The sequence below is a fragment of the Anolis sagrei genome, chromosome X (genome assembly GCF_037176765.1).
Source record: "Anolis sagrei isolate rAnoSag1 chromosome X, rAnoSag1.mat, whole genome shotgun sequence".
NCBI classification, from domain to species: Eukaryota; Metazoa; Chordata; class Lepidosauria; order Squamata; family Dactyloidae; genus Anolis; species Anolis sagrei.
The window spans coordinates 50800848-50820866 of record NC_090034.1 but is presented as its reverse complement, the minus strand read 5'-3'; the positions used below and the strand labels follow the sequence as shown (position 1 = coordinate 50820866).

General features: G+C 47.9%; 1 protein-coding gene across 1 annotated transcript in view; it reads left to right on the top strand.

The window, feature by feature from the left end:
• GRIN3B (glutamate ionotropic receptor NMDA type subunit 3B) overlaps positions 1–19790 on the top strand; it is a 47866-nt gene extending 28076 nt beyond the window's left edge. Inside the window, exons 2-10 of the mRNA XM_060785157.2 lie at positions 3478–4076; positions 7374–7662; positions 9714–10475; positions 12459–12604; positions 12806–12921; positions 15919–16070; positions 16476–16640; positions 16793–16860; positions 17202–19790. Of these exons, the coding sequence (XP_060641140.2) occupies positions 3478–4076; positions 7374–7662; positions 9714–10475; positions 12459–12604; positions 12806–12921; positions 15919–16070; positions 16476–16640; positions 16793–16860; positions 17202–17601 (2697 nt within the window). The 3' untranslated portion in view covers positions 17602–19790. The remainder of the gene's footprint in view (positions 1–3477; positions 4077–7373; positions 7663–9713; positions 10476–12458; positions 12605–12805; positions 12922–15918; positions 16071–16475; positions 16641–16792; positions 16861–17201) is intronic.
• The last annotated feature ends 229 nt before the right edge of the window (positions 19791–20019 follow it).

Genomic DNA, 20019 nt, shown 5'->3' with positions numbered 1-20019 from the left:
TCCCATTCGTGAGCTATAACCAGGTCTTCTCCTTGTCAACTTTTCCTTCAATCTCCTCAAGGAACTGCCCATGCAAGGCTATGTTTTACCAGCTGTCAGCTCTGGTTTGTAATGCAGTTTTCTTGTACTGACTCTTTGTCTGCTGTGCTTTGAGAAGTTTCCGATTATTGACTTCAATTAAAGCAGGTTCTTGGCTTTCCTTGACATATTCTGCCAGGGCACGTTTTTCTTCTTCGACTGCTTGCTTTACTTGTAAAAGTCCTCTGCTACCATACCTTCTGAGGAGCCCCCAGTGGCGCAGTGGGTTAAAGCACTGAGCTGCTGAGCTTGTTGATCGAAAGGTCGCAGGTTCGATTCCGGGGAGCGGCGTGAGCTTCCGCTGTCAGCCCTAGCTTCTGCCAATCTTGCAGTTCAAAAACATGCAAATGTGAGTAGATCAATAGGTACCGCTCCGGCGGGAAGGTAACGGCGCTCCATGCAGTCATGCCGGCCACATGACCTTGGAGGTGTCTACGGACAACGCTGGCTCTCCGGTTTAGAAATGGAGATGAGCACCACACCCCAGAGTCAGACATGACTGGACTTAATGTCAGGGGACTACCTTTACCTTTTTACCAGACCTTCTAGGCAGATAGAGCCGGTCAACATCACTGTGAGGATGTAATGAATTATGAATGGTCATGTGTTTTCTTGTTTTTCTGTCCAAATTGTCCAGTTTTGCCTGTGTCCAGTTTATGATGCCAGCAGTATATCTTATGACAGGTATGGCCCAGGTGTTCATGGCCTTGATGGTGTTGCCTCCCTTGAGCTTGTTTTTGAGAATTTTTCGGACCCTTTGAATGTATCCTTTGCTGACCACAGTTTTCACATGTTCATGTTTGATGTTGTCCAGCTGTAGTATGCCCAGATATTTATAGGCCTCTGGCTGGTGATACTTGATCGCTTGGCCATTGGGCATATTTATGCCCTCACTTTCAATGATTTTTCCATTCTTCAGTGCTACTGTCAAACATTTGTCCAAACCAAACTCCATGTTGATATCCGTGCCAAAGATTCAGATAGTGTTAGTCAGAGACTGGATTTCTGTTTCAGTTTCCATACAGCTTCAGGTCATCCATGTACAGCAGATGTGAAATTTTGTGAGATCTTGGATACATTTGATAGACGAGGTTTGTTTTTTGTAAGATTTTTGACAGAAGGATCATGGAAATGATGAAAAGCAGTGGGGTCAATGGGAACATTCCTCTTCAGATGTTGACAATTCCATAGTTTTCATTTCCGACAAACAGTTCAGTTTTCCAGTGCTTCATCATATTTTCAATAAAAGTGCCAACGTTTTTACAAATCTAGATGGTGTCTAGGCACTTGATGATCCAACTGTGTGGGAGTGAGTCAAAATCTTTTGTAGTCAATCCACGTCATGTGAAGATTGGTATTTCGGCTTTTGCAGTTCTCCAGAATCATTTTGTCAATTAATAACTGGGTTTTTGTACCCCTGCTTTTCCGTTTGTTGCCTTTCTGTTCATCTGGCAAGATGTTATTTTCTTCAAGATAGTCTTGAATTCTGTCAGCTATGGTGCCAGTCAATAGTTTAAACATAGTGGGCAGACATGTTATCGGCCTGTAGTTTCCTGGTGTTGCCCCTTTTGCTGGATCCTTTTGTATCAGATATGTTCTCCCAGTTTTTAACCATTCGCTGATACTTCCTTTTTGTAGCATCTCATTGAATTGTTGGGGCATTTTTCCATGTAGGCTAGTCAGATATTTTAGCCAAAATCCATGTAGTTGATCACTACCAGGTGATGTCCAGTTCTTGACTTTTTGCACTCGTTCGCTGATCATTTCAGTAATAATAGTAATAATAATAAGAATTATTATTATTATTATTGTTACAGATGGTGGCAACACAAATCGCAGAGCACTAATGTGCATCAAGGGCTTTTACAGATATTCGTAAGTGATCCGGTCAACAGATTACCATCTCATGATGGGAACCAAACTGTGGTTTACCTCCATTCTGTTTCTGCTTCAAAGTGCATTCAAGAGTCAGTCGAAAAGCGGCCTTAGCTGACCAGTATTTAGATCGTGGATCAAACTATGGCCAACTTGTTTCTGCTCCGAACTGCGTCAAACAGTCAATCTCGAAGTCTAGTCCTTAGATCATCAATTCATGTCGTGATTGACCTTTATTTCAGTTTTGTTCCAAACTTCATCAAACGGTCAGTCTAGATGAGGCCTTAGTCATACATGATACACCTCTGTTCCATTTCTGTCCAAACTGCATCAGTCGGTCAGTTTAGATGGGATCTTAGTTGCCCAGCCCTTAGCCAATGTTTCTCAACCTGCCTAATGCCGCAACCTCTCAATACAGTTCCTCATGTTGTGGTGACCCTCAACCATAACATTGTTTTCTCTGCTACTTCATAACTGCAATTTTGCTACTGTTATGAATCGTAATGTAAATATCTGATATGCAGGATGTATTTTCATTCACTGGACGATATTTGGCACAAATATCCCATACGCCCAAATTTGAATACTGGGGGGTTGCGGGGGAATGATTTTGTCATTTGGGAGTTGTAGTTGGTGGGATTTATAGTTCACCTACAATCAAAGAACATTCTGAACTCCACCAACAATGGAATTGAACCAATCTTGGTACACAGAAATCCCATGGCCAACAGAAAGTATTGGAAGGGTTTTGTGGGCTTGACCTTGAGTTCTGGAGTTGTAGTTCACCTACATCCAGAGAGCACTGTGGACTCAAACAATGATGGATCTGGACCAAACTTGTCATGGATACTCAGTATGCCCAAATGTGAACACGGGTGGAGTTTGGGGAAAATAGACCTTGACAGCTGAGAGTTGTAGTTGGTGGGATTTGTAGTTCACCTACAATCAAAGAGCATTCTGAACCCCACCAACGCTAGCATTGGGCCAAACTTCCCACACATAACCCCTATGCTTTGAAGGGACTCACTGGTGCGAGCCTCCCTCTAGCCTCACACGCTCTCCCTCGACCGCACTTGCGCACCATGTTGCCATGCGCCGAGCACACCTGCTCTCCCCTCCCCCGCTTGGAGTCTCAGAAACACCCCTCCCCTTGGCTGAGAGGTCGGCCAATCACAGCAGAGGAGAGCTTTTGGTGGGAGGATTTGTGGTCTGTTTCCAAAAAGGAAGAGAAGGACAGGCGGAAAGATCTACATTCTTCTCTGTCAAAGGAATTCCAAAGACCATCAGAAATATGTGTTTTCTGATGATCTTTAGCGACCTCTGTGAAACCCCCCGCTGACCCCTTCCCAGGGGTCCTGACCCCCAGGTTGAGAATTGCTGCCTTAGCTGTTCACTCTTTAGATCATAAACTTGTGTTATGAGTGACCTCTGTTCCATTTCTGCTCCAAACGACACCAAACGGTCACTCTAGATAAGACATCCATGGTTGACCTCCTTTCCCTTTCCATTTCTTTCCCTCACCAGAACCCTTTCCACCTCCACATGGACCGCCATGTTGACTTCGAGACCCTCTTGGACCTCCTGGCCAACATCTTCCGGGCCAACAACTGGCATGAGGTGACCCTCATCCTCTGCCACGCTTGGGACACCTCGGCTTTTGTGGACCTCTGGACCAGCCGCGCTGGCTTGGAGAGGACAGCAGTAGTGGACCTCAGCCTTTGGGAGGAGGAGGCCGAGACAGCCCGCTACCTCCGCCGACACTTGGAGGAGTACCGCGAGCTCCCGGGACCGGCCCTGCTTTTCGGCTGTGACACCCGGCTCTCTCGGATGGTCTTCCGGACAGCCAAGGACCTGGGGGTCACTCAGGAGTTCCACTGGGTGCTGGGGCAGCCCCAGAATGTGGCCGAGCTCCAGACGGAAGGGCTGCCCCTTGGTTTGCTGGCCTTCGGAGAGGTGGACCGCCCACCGCTGGAGCATCTGGTCCAGGACACCGTGGAGCTGGTGGCCCGAGCCATCGCCAGTGCCGTCGCCCTGCGGCCCGATCTGGCCCTCATCCAGAGCATGATGAACTGCAACGACAAGCACCTCGAAGGCTCTGAGTCATCGGGACGCTACCTCTCCCAGTGAGTAAGCCCACAAGCACATCTTGGGCTCAGTTTCCTTTATAGCAAGCGTAGGCAAACTTTCTAACTTGGGGGCCTCATGGTGGGCCGGAGCGGTGTGGGCGGGTTAGGAGGGAAGGGGTTCTCCCCGAGCCCCCTCCCTGCCCTTTCCTCCTCTTCCTCTTCTCTTTTGGAGGCAGAAAGTGAAGGAAAGGTGGGAAACATTTGGATCCCAAAAGGGTTGGTCCTGATCAGGATAAGATGGTGGACAGGAGAGAAAAAATGTATAGATTAGACCCCATATTGCCTACTCCTAATATAGAATCCTGTAGCTGGAAGAGACCCCCAAGAGCCATCCAGTCCAACCCCCTGCCATGCAAGAAGGCACAACCAAAGCATTCCCGATAGACAGTCTCTGCGGAAAAGCCTCCAGAGAAGGAGACTCCACCACACCCTCAGGAAGCCTAGGCCACTCACTGACTGCTCTTACTCTCAGGAAGTTCTTCCTAATGCTTATGGTTGAATTTCTTTCCCTGCCATTTGAAACCATTGCTCCCTTGTGCCCTGGTCTCTAGAGTAGCAGAAAGTCAGTTTTCCCCCCTCCTCAATGGGACAGCATTTGAAATCTTGAAACATGGTTCTCATATTCCCTCTCTACCTTCTCTTCTCCCAACTAAACATCCCCCAGGAGGAAAGGAGGAAGGAAAAAGAGGAAGGGGGGGGGGGGGGGAGAGAGAAGGAACGAAGGCTGGAAGGGAATAGATACAGACAGACAGGGAGGGAGAAAAGATTGAGGACAGGAAAGACAAAAGGGAAGGAAGGAAGGAAGGAAGGAAGGGGGAAAAGAAAGAGGGAAGGAGGGAGGAAAGAGGAAAGGAAGGACGAAAGCGTGGGAAGGAAGGAGGGAGAAAGAGGGTGAGAAGAGAGGGAGGGAGGGAAGGAGGAAGGAAAGAGAGAAGAAAGGGAGAGAGGAAGAGAAGGATGGAAGGAAGGGTGGAAGGGAATGGAGGGAGGGAAGGAGTAAACTGAGAAAGAGGGAAAGACAAAAGCTAAGGAAGGAAGGAGAAAGAGAGGGATGGAGGGAGGAAAGAGGGAAGGAAGGATGAAAGGGTGGAAAGGAAGGAGGGAGGGAGAACGAGGGAGGTAAAGAAGGGAAGGAGGGAGGTTAGGGAGGGAGGGAGGAAAGAGAGAAGGGCGGGAGGGAAGAAGAGAAAGGACAGAGGAAAGAAGGAAGGAAGGAAAGAAGGAAGGAAGGAGAAAGAGGGAAGAAGGAAGGAAATAGGGAAGGAGGGAAGGAGAGAAGGGACAGAGGAAAGAAGGAAGGAAAGAGGGAGGGAAGGAAGGAGGGAAGGAGGGAGGGAAGGAGAAAGAGGGAGGTAAAGAAGGGAGGGAGGGAAGGAAGTAGGAAAGAGAGAGGGAAGGGAGGGAGGGAAGAAGAGAAGGATGGAAGGGAAAGGAGGGAGGGAAAGGGACAGAGGAAAGAAGGAAGGAAGGAAGGAAGGAAGGAAGGAAGGAAGGAAGGAAGGACAAAAGGGTGGAAGGGAGGGAGGGAGAAAGAAGGAGGTAAAGAAGGGAGGGAGGGAGGGAAGGGAAGAGGAATGAAGGAAGGATAGGATAGGATGGTGAGAGAGAGAAGGACCTGAGAAAAGAGCCCAAGGGGCCGCATCCGGCCGCTGGGCCTGGGTACCTGCTCCATTGGAAAAAAGCAGAGCTTGGGAAATATTTCCCTTATTGAGAGTCGTGTCTCTTGCAGAAGAGCATAGCCTTGGAAATGTCTCCATTATGGAGAGGAAAGTAACCTTGGGCCATGTTCATAGCAGAAAAACAGAGCTTGGGGGATGCTTCCTTTACAGAATAAAAATAGACCGTGGGCCATGTTTCCCCTAAAGGATGAAAAGCAGACCTTGGGAAATGTTTTCCCCACTTTCATTGGCAGAAAAAAAAAGATCTTTGAATAGTGGGTTGCTGTGAGTTTTTCAGGGTGTATGGCCCTGTTCCGGTAGCAATCCCTCCTGACGTTTCATCTGCATCTATGGCTAATGGCATCTTCAGAGGTTCTGTTGGCAGTGAAGCAAGTGCAGTGTATCTATCCCCGTGGAATATTGTCCAGGGTGGAAGAAAGAACCCGAGTCTGTGTAAAGCCAGTGTGAATGTTTGCCACCCTGAGTCCCTTTCGGGAGATAAGGCAATATAGAAATAAAGTATTATTATTATCATTATTTATTAATGTTGCAATTGGCAAGCTTGATTAGCATTGAGTAGCCATGAAGTTTGCAGAGTCGATCAGTGAGGGTATGTGCATAGAGGTAGCTTGCTTGTTGTTGCCTGGAGGCATTCGCTGTTTGGGAGGGGTTCACTGGCCCTTGATGGTTTGTTGTCTGGAGTTCTCCTGTTTCCAGAATCAAGACAGTAAATAAAGAACACCACTCAGAAACAGGAGCACTCCAGACAACAAACAATCAAGGGCCAGTGAACACCTCTCAAACAGAGTGTGCCTCCAGGTAACAAAGACCAGGCTACCGTCACTGATTGACTTTGCAGCTTCATGGCTACTCACTGCTATTCAAGCTTGCTCATTGCAACATTTGCACTTGCTTCAAACAGACAAGGGTTCTTTCTCCCTCTCTGAACTCTATTCCACAGAGATATACACACTCCACTTGCTTTACTACCTCTATGCAAATACCCTCACTGGTTGACTTTGCAGATTCATGGCTACTCAATGCTATTAACACTTGCTTTAACAGGCAAGGGTTCTTTATCTCACCCTGGACACCATTCCACAGGGATATATACACGCCACTTGCTTTACTACCTCTAAGCAGATGCCCTCACTGATTGACTTTGCAGCTTCATGGCTACTCAATGCTAGTCCAGCTTGCTCATTGCAACACTTTCACTTGCTTTAACAGACAAGGGTTCTTTCTCCCACCCTGGACATTATTCCATGGGGATATATATTTTCTACTTGCCTCACTCCCAACGGAACCTTTGAAGATGCAGCCACAGATGCAGGCAAAACATCAGGAGAGAATGATGCTGAAACATGGCCATACGGTCCTATAAATTCACAGCAACCCAGTGATTCCAACCATGAAAGCTTTCGACAACACATAGAACTTTGAACAGGTTTCCTCTCTTGATCAAAAAGAAGAAATTTTAATAAACTTTCTATTGATAGAAAAGCATGGCTTTGAGAATGTTTTCTGTGTAGAAAGATAAGCATAGCTTGGGAATTATTGTGCCAGAGAACGCCAAGAGTTCATGGTCAACCAAGTGGTGTTTCCAGGCAACGTTTTTTCTCCTCTTGTTCTCCAGCTTCCTAGCCAACACCTCCTTCCAGGGCCGGACGGGCAAGGTTTGCGTCCACAACAGGTCCCACATCCACACAGAGCGCCACTACAAGGTCTGGAGCCTGCTGCGGGACTCGGTGGGGCAGCCCACCTGGGTGACGGTGGGCAGCTGGAGGGGCGGCGAGATGGAGGTGGAGGAGGGCACCTGGCCCCAGCACCTGCAGCGCAAGAGCCAGGCCGAGGCAGCCGGCCTCTCCCGCATGAAGCTCCGGGTGGTCACCCTGGTGGAGCACCCCTTCGTCTTCACACGGGAGGTGCGTTGGGTTTGGCAGGAATGGGTTTCTCAGACACAGAGAGAATCCTGGGCCTGAACAGAAGCATGGCATCTCAACTTCCTTCCTGTTCTATCCACCCCTCACTTTCTCTACTTCCTCCTTTCCATCTATCACTTTCCTTCCTTCCATCTCCTATCTTTCTTCCTTTTACCGAACTCTTCTTTCCTTCCTTCCATCAATCACCTGCCTTCCTTGTATCCTCTCCTTCCTTATTTATTTATTTATTTATTTTGGGCACTTCTACCCTGCCCTTCTCAACCCCCGCGGGGGGACTCAGGGCGGCTTACACCGGCACAATTCGATGCCAACAATTCAACAAATAAATTACATAACAGCAATAACCACAGTATTTAAAACAATCCATTAAAACAATAACAATTAAACAATTAAAAGCCAAACTAGTGGCCAACGTTCACCGAGTTCTGATATCCGTAAGTCCATTCAGCATTACCATAGTCCTTTCCAATTTCTGGTCGTCATTATCTTGTCAGTCTGCCAGATTACCCAAAGGCCTGGTCCCATATCCATGTTTTCAACTTCCTTCTGAAGGAGAGGAGGGATGTTGATGACTTAATTTCCCCAGGGAGTGAATTCCACAGGCGAGGGGCCACCACCTAGAAGGCCCTGTCCTTCGTCCCCACCAGCCTCACTTGTGATAGAGGCGGGGCCGAGAGCAGGGCCTCCCCCGAAGATCTTAAACTTCGAGGTGGGACATAGAAAGAGATACGTTCGGACAGGTACACTGGGCTGGAGCCGTATAGGGTTTTATAGGTCAAAACCTTCCTTCCTTCCTTCCTTCCTTCCTTCCATCCATCCATCCATCCATCCATCCATCCATCCATTCATCACCTCACTTCCTTCTACCCTCTCCCTCCCTCCCTCCCTCCCTTCATCCATCCATCCATCCCTAAATTCTATCTTCTCCTTCCCTTCCTTCCATCCATCCATCACCTCCCTTCCTTCTTTCCTCTCCTTCCTTCCTTCCTTCCTTCCTTCCTTCCTTCCTTCCTTCATCCATCCATCACCTTCCTTCTATCCTCTCCTCCCTCCCTCCCTCCCTCCCTCCCTCCCTCCCTCCCTCCCTCCCTTCCTTCCTTCCTTCCTCTGGACTCTCCTTCCTTCCTTCCTTCCTTCCTTCCTTCCTTCCTTCCTTCCTTCCTTCCATCTGTCCATCCATCCATCACCTCCCTTCCTTCTATCCTCTCCTTCCATCCATCCATCCTTTTCTGCTTTTTCTTCCTTCTGCCCCATCTTTTATTCCTTCCTGTCTCCTTGTCGTTTGATCTTTACTCTCTTCCTCCTTTCCATCTTTCTTCCTTTTTTTCCATCTGAGCTTTTTCTTGTTCCATCCTTCCTGGTCATTCATTCTTTCCTCTTTTTCTTTCCCTTTCTTCACTCAAGTTTGTTCTTCCTTTTCTTAAGGATTTCATCTTTTTATGCCTTCCTTTTGTGTAATTCGCCTTCCTTCCTTCCTTCCTTCCTTCCTTCCTTCCTTTCTTCCTTCCATCCATCTATCCGTTTCTCTTTTCTTACTTCCATCAATCACCTCCCTTCCTTCTATCCTTTCCTTCCCTCCTTCCTTCCACCCATCCTTCCATGCATCCATCCAACTTTCTTTGCTCCTCTTTCTCCCTTCTGCCCCATCTTTTCTCTTTTCCTGTGTCCTTTTTGTTGGATCTTTCCCCTTTTCCTCCTTTCCATCCTCCTGGCTTTTTTTCCCATTTGAGCTTTTTCTTATTCCATCTTTCACTGTTCTTCCTTCTTTTCTTCAGCATTTTATATTTTCATACACGTGGAAGAGATCACATGGGCCATCTAGTCAAATTCCCTGCCATGCGGGAAAAACACAAACTAACTTCCTTCCTTCCTTCCTTCCTTCCTTCCTTCCTTCCTTCCTTCCTTCCTTCACCTGATCTTTTCCCCCTCCACCTGATTCCTCACACTTTGGGCATGGATTTCCTCTCTAATCTGAGGGTCCCTACCGCTGTGTGTTTGCTTCTCCAACTTCTAAGGCATCTATTCCTTTCCAGGTGGACGAAGAAGGCAACTGCCCGGCTGGACAGCTGTGCCTGGACCCTCACACCAATGACTCGGCGGTGCTGGATGCCCTCTTTGAGGAGCTGAACTCGGAGAACGGCTCAGTGCCGGCCGAGTACCGCAAGTGCTGCTACGGCTACTGCATCGACCTCCTGGAGAAGCTGGCTGAGGACCTGCCCTTCGACTTCGACCTCTACATCGTCGGGGACGGGAAGTACGGGGCCTGGAAGAACGGCCGCTGGACGGGGCTGGTGGGCGACCTGCTAAGTGGCACGGCTCACATGGCGGTCACCTCCTTCAGCATCAACTCAGCCCGCAGCCAAGTCATCGACTTCACCAGCCCCTTCTTCTCCACCAGCCTGGGCATCCTGGTGCGCATCCGGGACACGGCCTCACCCATCGGGGCCTTCATGTGGCCCCTGCACTGGACCATGTGGGTGGGCATCTTTGTGGCCCTCCACATGACGGCCCTCTTCCTCACCCTGTACGAGTGGAAGAGCCCCTACGGCATGACCCCGCACGGGCGCAACCGCATGAAGATCTTCTCCTACTCCTCCGCCCTCAACCTCTGCTACGCCATCCTTTTCGGGCGCACCGTCTCCAGCAAGACCCCCAAGTGCTGGACCGGGCGCTTCCTCATGAACCTCTGGGCCATCTTCTGCCTCTTGGTCCTCTCCAGCTACACAGCCAACCTGGCTGCCGTCATGGTGGGCGAGAAGACCTTTGAAGAGCTCTCCGGGATCCATGACCCCAAGGTGGGCCTGGCGAAAGCAACCTGCTGATGGGTTGGATTATTGCTAGCACATATATCTTCTTTTTCCTTCCGGTTCATTCTTTCTTTCCTCTTTCCTTTATATACCGTCTCCCTCCCTTTTCTTCCCTTGCCTTTCCTCACACCTTGCCCTTCTTCTTTCTTTCCTCCCTTGCTTTCCTTCTTGCCTTTCCGCTCACCTTCACCCTTTCTTCCTATATCTTGTCCCTCTTTTCTTCCTTTCCTTCTTCCCTTGCCTTTCCTCACACCTTCTCCCTTTTCTTTCCTTCCCTTCCTTTCACCCTTTCCCTCCTATATCTTGTCTCTTTTCTTCCTTCCTTCCTTTCCTTCTTCCCTTGCCTTTCCTTACACCTTCCCCTCCTTTCCTTTCTTTCATCCTTTCCCTCCTGTATCTTCTTCTTCTTTCCTTGCTTTTCTTCATACACCAATGCTCTCTTCTTTCTTCCCTCCCTCCCTTCCCCACACATATTTTGTCCCTATTTTCTTCCCTCCTTCCTACTTTTCTTCCTTTTTCTCATACATCTTGTCCATCTTTTTCCTTCCTTCCTTTCCTTCTTCCTTCCTTTCCTTCATATACCAATGCCCTCTTATTTCTTCCTTTCCTTCCTTTCTCCCTTTCCCTCATATATCTTGTCACTCTTTTCTTCTTCCTTCCTTGCTTTTCTTTATATACCTCCTCTTTACTCTTATTTTTCTTTAGTTCCGCCCTTCATTTCTCTTCCTTTTTTGTTCCTCTCTTTTGATCAATTCCCCCCTTCCTTTCGCTTCCCTCATAGTTTTCCACTTTCCTTTTCTACATCCACTAAGAATGAAGGAGCCCCCGGTGGCGCAGTGGGTTAAACCCCTGTGCCGATAGGACTGAAGACCGACAGGTTGAAGGTTCGAATCCGGGGAGAGGAGGATGAGCTCCCTCTATCAGCTCCAGCTCCTCATGTGGGGACATGAGAGAAGCCTCCCACAAGGATGATAAAAACATCAAATCATCCAGGCGTCACCTGGGCAACATCCTTGCAGACGGCCAATTCTCTCACACCAGAAGCGACACTCCTGACACGACCCAAAAATCCACTAATTATTTCTACACACATAATGCCCTCTGCTGGTTGCATCTGAGCATGACATACATATATTTTCACTATGGGGGTGCTTGTCCCCACACAAAATTGATTTTGTAGTGGAAACCCTGCCATTATGTTACGTTAGGTAATGAAGGATAAGGATGTCAAGTTTGGTCCAGATCCATCATGCTATGGAGACGCCTTTGTGGAACATACATACATACATACACACACACGTACTTTGACTTTGTATTCATATATGAGGCGGCTATGGATGTAGGTGAACTACAACTCCCCCGAATCAAGGTGAATTTTTCCCAAAGACCTCCAGTATTTTTTGATGGCCATGGGGGTTGTGTGGGCCAAGTTCTGTCCAATTCCCTTTTTGGTGGGGTTCAGAGTGCTCATTGATTGCAAGTGAACTATACATCCCGGTACCTGCAACTCCTATACATCATGATGAATTCTCCTTAAACCTCTCTAGTATGTTCCGTTGCTGATGAATTCCTCTGTTTGCTGTGCGCCACAGGAAAGGGTTATGGGAGACGCAGTGGGCAGGGTCATGCAAATTCCACACCAACAGTCAGAAGCACTGGGATGTCTGTGGTGGAGGAAACACATAAAATCTAGGATGGAATTGTCTCCTTATGAAAGCCTTCACTTGGGTGGTGGGTGGTATGGTGTTGGTGGAGGACATTGGCAGGGCTCTTGGACATGTTCATGGTGCTCACTATAACCTGCAGTGTCATTGGAGGGAGGGTCATTGGTGTCTCCTGAATTGTGGGATCTATAGATGTGTTTGGAAGCAGGGCACCCCAGGCACATACACATATACATATTTTCACTCTTATTATGTGTATAGAAGATATAATGTATTTTGGTGACATGCACAATGGCTTTTTTCGCAGCTCCACCATCCTTCACAGGGCTTCCGTTTTGGCACCGTCTGGGAGAGCAGTGCAGAGGAATATATAAAGAAGAGTTTCCCTGATTTGCACGAATATATGAGGCGGCTCAGCGTCCCTACCACCCCTGCAGGGATTACCATGCTCAAGTAAGCGACCGTTTGGGACAATCCGGGTTTCCCTCCTCACTAAGAGATGCAGTAGGGTCTCTTTCTTTGGACATCTATCTATTTGGCTGGAGGTCCTGCATTGGGGTGGGACTGGATGGCCTTTGGGGGCCTCTTCCAACGCTACGATCCTGTGCCTACATCTTGAACATTGCAAGGTCTTAATTTTCCTTCTCCTTTTAGGACCAACCCGCCCAAATTGAACGCCTTCATCATGGACAAATCCTTGCTGGATTATGAGGTCTCCATTGATTCGGACTGCAAGCTGATCACGGTGGGGAAACCTTTCGCCATTGAAGGTAAGGGGGAAAGTCTTCCGTTTCTTTTTTCTTACTATTTTAGTGTCATTCCCTATCTTCTTTCCTCCCTCTTCCTTCCTTCCTTCCTTCCTTCCTTCCTTCCTTCCTTCCTATTTCTCCTTGCAATTCTATCTCTCCCTTCCCATTCATTCCTTCCTCTCTTCCTATTCCTTCTTCCTTTATTTTTTCTTTCAGCTCTCACTACCTCTTTTCCAATTCCTTCATTCCTTCTTTCTGTTCTTCTTTCCCTTCCTCTTGTCTTATTCCCCTCCCTCTCTCCCTTCCACTCTTCCCAATTACCCCTTCCTTCTTCCTCATCTTCTTTCCTCCTCTTCCTTTTCCTTGCTTTTTTCTTTCCTTTATTTATTTATTTATTTATTTATTTCCGTCACTTTTACCCCGCCCTTCTCACCCCCGGGGGGGGACTCAGGGCGGCTTACAAAGGAAGGCACAATTCGATGCCTTGTCACATATACATACATATATAAGCAAATTAAACAATTATCTATTAAAAATTTTAAAACATCACTACACAAAATACAGTAACACAGTAGTAGGCTAATCCTGAGCTCAGCATTCGAAGTTTCGTAAATCCATTCCGTCTCATCAGATTCCACTCGTCATCAGGTCTTTCTTTAGCTGCCTTGATGTCCAAATGCCTGGTCCCATATCCAGGTTTTCAGCTTTTTCCTAAATGAAAGGAGGGACGTTGCCGATCTAATCTCCCCGGGGAGTGAGTTCCACAGGTGGGGGGCCACCACCGAGAAGGCCCTGCTCTTCGTCCCCGCCAATCTCACTTGTGATAAAGGCGGGGTCGAGAGCAGGGCCTCCCCGGAAGATCTTAGGTTCCGAGGAAGATCTTAGGTTCCCTCCACTTTCTTATTCCTTCCTTCTTTCTTCCTTTCTCCCTCCTTCCCTCCACTCTCTTCTTATTCCTTCCTCCCTCACTGCTCTCTTCCTTTTCCTTGCTTCTTTCTTCCCTTTCTCCCTCCCACTACTCCCTTCTTATTCCTTCCTTTCTCTCTCTCCACTCTCTTCCTTTTCCTTCCTTCTTTCGTCCTTTCTCTCTCCCACTACTGTCTTATTCCTTCCTTTCTCCCTCTCCCCGCTCTCTTCCTATTCCTTCCTTCTGTCTTCCCTTTCTCCCTCTCTCCGCTCTCTTCCTATTCCTTTCTTCTTCCCTTTTTCCCTCGCTCCACTCTCCCTCTAGTCTTTCCTTCTTTCTTCCTTTCTACCTCCCTCTCCACTCTCTTCCTATTCCTTCCTTTCTTCCCTTTCTCCCTCTCTCGGCTCTCTTCCTATGCCTTCCTTTTCTTCCCTTTCTACCTCACTCCACTTTCTTATTCCCTTTCTTCCCTTTCACTCTCTCTCCGCTCTTCCTATTCCTTCCTTCTTCCCTTTCTCCCTCCCTCCACTCTCTTCTATTCCTTCCTTCTTTCTTCCCTTTCTCCCTCCCTCCACTCTTATTCATTCTTGATTCCCTTTCTCCCTCTCTCCTTCTACTCTCCTCCCATTCCTCTTTCTTTCTTCTTTCCCTCTCTCCCTTCCCTTTCATGTAATTCCTTCCTCCCATCGGCTCAGGCAAAAGCAAAGCGCTGCATCCTTTCTTATCGCCTCCCTCCTTCCTCGGCAATAACTTTAGCCACCTTGACCAGTTTTTCCCACAAGTGTCCTGATTATCACTGACGAAACATTAGAGGACACACAGTTTTTTACTTCTTCGCTTCGCCTGGGTTATTCCCTCCCGTATCCACATCACCTTGACGCCTTCTCCCCTTTTCCTTTTCAATCTCAAAACCCCATCAGAGAGAGAGACAGCCAAGGGGGAGGGTGCGTGGGCGAGGGAGTCATTGCTATTCCGCTCAGCTCCCCGTTTTGCGGCGGAGCTAATGAGAAGGCGGGAGATCACAAAGCGCCGGAGGAGACGAGGGACAGGGAGAAGTAATTAGAAATGTCAAGAGGAAGAGGACAAGGAGGAAGAGGAGAGATGCAGCAAAGTCGGAATTAGGGCCGGCCCTACCGTCGTGCAGTGTCGCCATTGTCACTGGTGTATTACCACTGGGTTTCCAAACAAGCAAGGGTAATGATACACAGGGGTAGATGGTTGACAAGTCTGACAGATCAGAACCAAAGGGAAGTAGTGTGACCAACACGGGACAGCATCTACTGTCTCTAGGCATTCTCTAGGTTCTCCAGTGTTAAGTTATTCGCTCCATATGGTTCCTTCTACAATCCTCTATGGCAGCGTTTCTCAACCTGGGGGTTGGGACACTTGGGTGGGGGGGGGTCGCGAGGGGGGTGTCAGAGGGGTCACCAAAGACCATCAGGAAACACAGTATTTTCTGTTGGTCATGGGGATTCTGTGTGGGAAGTTTGGCCCAATTCTATCGTTCGTGCGGTTCAGAATGGTCTTTGATCGTAGATGAACTACAAATCCCAGTAACAATAACTCGCAAGTGTCAGGGTCTATTTTCCTCAAAATCCACCCGTGTTCACATTTGGGCATATTGAGTATCTGTGCTAAGTTTGGTCCAGATCCATCATTGTTTGAGTCCACAGTACTCTCAATGTAGGCGAACTACAACTCCAAAACTCAAGGTCAGTGCACACCAAACCCTTTCAGTATTTTCTGTTGGTCATGGGAGTTCTGTGTGCCAAGTTTGGTTCAAGTCCATTGTTGGTGGAGTTCAGAATGCTCCTTGATTGTAGGTGAACTATAAATCCCAGCAACTACAACTCCCAAATGACAAAATCAATCCCCCCTAACTCCACCAGTTCAAATTTGGGTATTTGTGGCAAATTGGGTTTAGTGAATGAAAATACATTCTGCCTATCAAATATTTACACTATGATTCGTAACAGTAGCAAAATTACAGTTGTGAAGTAGCAACAAAAATAATTTGATTGTTGGGGGTCACCACAACACGAGGAACTGTATTAATGGGTCGCAGTGTTGGGAAGGTTGAGAACCATTGCTCTATGTTGAATCTCTCCTAGGATACGGGATTGGCCTGCCCCAGAACTCACCCCTCACCTCCAACATCTCTGAATTCATCAGCCGATATAAGTCAGCTGGCTTCATGGACCTCCTCCACGACAAATGGTACAAGATGGTGCCCTGCGGCAAGCGGGTTTTCGCTGTCACCGAGGTATGGAAACATCTAGATGTCCAAGACCACAGTGGGGAACATCTTTGCTGTCCAGCATTTGTATAGTTATCTATTCACTTTGGCCTTTTCTTTATATAGTGCCAGAGCACTGCATCCATACATATCGATCTATTCATTTTGGGGGGCCTAGCCCTAAGAGATGGATTTTAAAAACTGGAATCCAGACAGTATTTTAAGTTGGATCATGACAGGTTTTTGTGTCCCAAGCATGGTCTAGATCCATCAAGCCATGGAAAAGCCTTTACGGGACAAACATACATACATATGGGTAGATTTAGTGCCCCTTTCCAACGTGATTCTAACTTGTCATAGACAATTGTGTAGTTTCCTAATAATGTCGACACCCCCCGCCCCCATTAATGCCATTTTCTGGTCTCTTCTCAGACCCTGCAGATGGGAATATACCACTTCTCCGGCCTCTTTGTGCTGCTTTGCATCGGCCTTTGCGGATCTCTCCTCACCTCCCTCGGGGAGCACATCTTCTACCGACTCATCCTTCCGCGCATCAAGCGCAAGAAGAAGTTCAACTACTGGCTCCATACTAGCCAGGTAAGAACATGGTCCATGGATTGCACTATCCATAGCTTGAAAATGTCCCCAAAATAAAAGAATCCCCTAAAGTAAACCTTGAGCCCCAAGTCCTATGACTCTTCATGACTATGGAATAATCTTTTTTCTCCTGTTTGTTTTGTTTACATCAGAAAATCCACCGGGCTCTGAACATGGGTTTGGAGGAACAGAGGAACAAGAAGCTGAATCTGGAAAAAAGGTAAAACTCTCCCAAATTGTGCAATAGTTGTTTAGAACCTCAGGAGGACCAAATGTGGTGCAAATAGAGCATTAGAGCAATGGATTGAAATTACAAGAAAAGAGAATTGACCTAAACGTTAGGAAGAACATACTATATGTAAGAGTTCTTCGATAGAGAATGGGATCTCCCTTCTCTGAGGTGTCTAAACTTCCCTTCTCTGGAGGTTTCTGGGTGGCCATCCTTCAAGAAGGCATGGATTATGTCCTTCTCAATAGCAGAATGGGGTTGGCCTGGATGGCCCTTGTGGTCTCTTCCAACACTACAATTCTATCAAATTCTATTTCTTTTATCCTGCAAAGGTGCAACATTCAGAAGAGTCAAGAGGAGCCCGAACCGCCTCCGCCGAACCAGCCGGGCTGGAACAACCTCCGCCGCACGGCTGTGAAAAAGGAGGACAAGCGGGTGCATTTCAACATCGAGAACGCGCCGGACGGTCCCTCAGAGGAGGAAGAGGACGACGAGCGGGAGGCACCCGTCTGGCACTGCATGAATGGCCAGGACCCGCAGCAGGAGGACAAGGAAGCCAAAGAGAAGGAACTCAAGGAGCTGGAGGGGAAAATCGAGGACATGCGCGAGCAGCTGCGGGCGGCCCTGGTGCGCAAGAGTGAGCTGATGGTGGCCCTGGGTCCGCCCCCCAAGGCTCCCCGGCTCCCCCCAGCCCTGAAAGCACTGATCAAAGAGAGCAACGAGGACAGGTGATGGAGCCGAGCGGCCCCACAATGGCGGACCGGGGAGTTCCCCCGTTGAGTGGTTCATTTGATAAAACGCTCCATCCAAAACTAACAAGCGAAACATCTCTTGAGCCTGGAGACTGGTGCAATAGTGCCATTGACGATTATGAAGAACTGCTACGTTCCTGCACAGTAACACAATTGTGATTTTGAATAGGAGCTGTTGCATTCTAGCGCAGTAACACTATTGCGATAACAAAGGAGAGTTGCTGCATTCCAGCACAATAACGCAATAGTGATTATGAATAGGAGCAGTTGCATTCTAGGGGAGCTGCTGCATTCCAGCGCAATACTGCAATTGTGATTATGAAACTGAGCTGTTGCGTTCTACCGTGGTAACACTATTGCGATTACAAAGGAGAGCTGCTGCGTTCCAGAGCAATAACGCAATTGGGATTATGAACTGGAGCTGGTGGGTTCTAGCGAGCTAACACTCTTGCAATTTCAAAAGGGAGCTGCTGCGTTCCAGCACAATAACGCTATTGTGATTATGAAGTGGGAGACGCTGCGTTCCAGCACGGTAACGCTATTGCGATTATGAAGTGGAGCTGCTATTTTCCAGCACAACAGTGCTAAAACATTCAGTCCAAAATGAACAAAACATCCCTCAAGCTGGGAACTTGGGCACTCCTGCGTTCCAGCGCTAGCGTGATGACATAGAGGAGCTGCTGCGTTCCTGTGTAACAGCACTGTTGTGATTATGACAGTGTTGCTGCATTCCAGCACAACAGTACCAATGTGATTACAAAGGGGAGCTGCTGCAGTCAAGTGCAATAGTGCATTTGCGATTATGAAGAGTTGCTGCGTTCCAGTGCAATAGTTCTATTGTAATTATGAAAACTGGTTGCTGCGTTCCAGTGCAACGGTGCTGTGATTAAGGCGAGCTGCTTTTTAGCACAACAGCGCCATTGCAATTATGATAGGGAGCTGTTGGTTTCCAGCGCAAAAACGCTATTGAGACAGGGAATCTGTTGCAGAAGCCCACAGGTTTGGTTTGCCTTCCTTACACTTGTCCTGAGATTTGAGCTCTTTCTTTCCCCCGACGTTTGCCAGAGCTTAGTAGCTGAATGCTTGCTTTGCATGCAGAAGATCCTGGGTGCGAGTCCCTGCATCTCCAGCTACAAAGAGTCCTGGATATCCAGGGCTGGGCAACACATACCAGAAGTGTCTAACTAGTGGCCTGATTCACTATATAAGGCAGATGCGTATGCCACCTATGGCATACAAAAGTTCAATGACGACGGATTGTCTGGGGACGGAGGGGAGCTGCCTCCTGCAAACCATCAATACAGCCCGGGTTTTAATGCGAGCTTTAAATGAACTCTCCAAAGTTCTGAATTTAGATGCATTCAGTCCTTTGGAGGGCTCCATTTTGGCCTGCATTAAGATGCGGATAGTTCAGTTCCTTAAATACATCATCAGCACAACTGGTTTCCAATCCTATTCATCATTTCCCATTCCCGCCATCTTTCCAATAGATACAAGTCTATTTTTTTATACAGATGAATATTAAGGCAAACGGGTTTGATGCTACGGCAAATCATTCTGTGGAATCCACAATGGTTGTACACGTATGAGAGTTTAATGTGGTCTTGTTTCAAAAGACTTGTGTATGTTTATTTCAAAACAGAACTAAGCAGGGTAGAGCTTTACGATTGTGAAGAGAGAGAGAGCAATTCAGCAGTCTTTACTTTCTCTCCTTTGTCTCGTTCCATTTGGAACGATCACTTATTATTATTATTTCTATTATTATTTATTATCTCCCCTCCTGAAATGAGGAGACATCTGATCGTGGATCAGGGGCTTTGGAGTAGATGAAATATGGGGCAGAAGATAGAAAAAGGAGCAAAGAAGGAAGGAAGGATGGATGGATGGAAGAGAACAGAAGAAAGGGAAGTGATGGATGGATGGATGGAAGGAAGGAAAGAAAGAGAATCAGTGGAAGGAAGAAAGGAAGGAAGGAAGGAAGGAAGGAGAGAGAGGATAGAAGGAAAGGAGGTGATGGATGGATGGAAGGAAGGAAGGAAGGAAGCAAGTGAGAGGGAGGGAGGGAGGTGATGGATGGATAGATGGATGGAAAGAAGGAGTGTCCGGTGAAAGAAAGGAAGGAAGGAAGGAAGGAAGGAAGGAAGGAAGGAAGGAAGGAAGGAAGGAGAGTCCAATGGATGGATGGATGGAGGGAGGGAAGGAGGGAGGGAAGGGAAGAGAGGGAGGGAAGGGAAGAGAGGGAGGGAAGGGAAGAGAGGGAGGGAGGGAGGGAGGGAGGGAGGGAAGGGTCAGATGGATGGATGAATGGATGGAAAGGAGGAAGGAAGGTGATGGGTGGAAGGAGAGTCAGAGGAAGGGAGGAAGGAAGAAAGGGAGGAAGGGAAGTTGGATGAAAGGG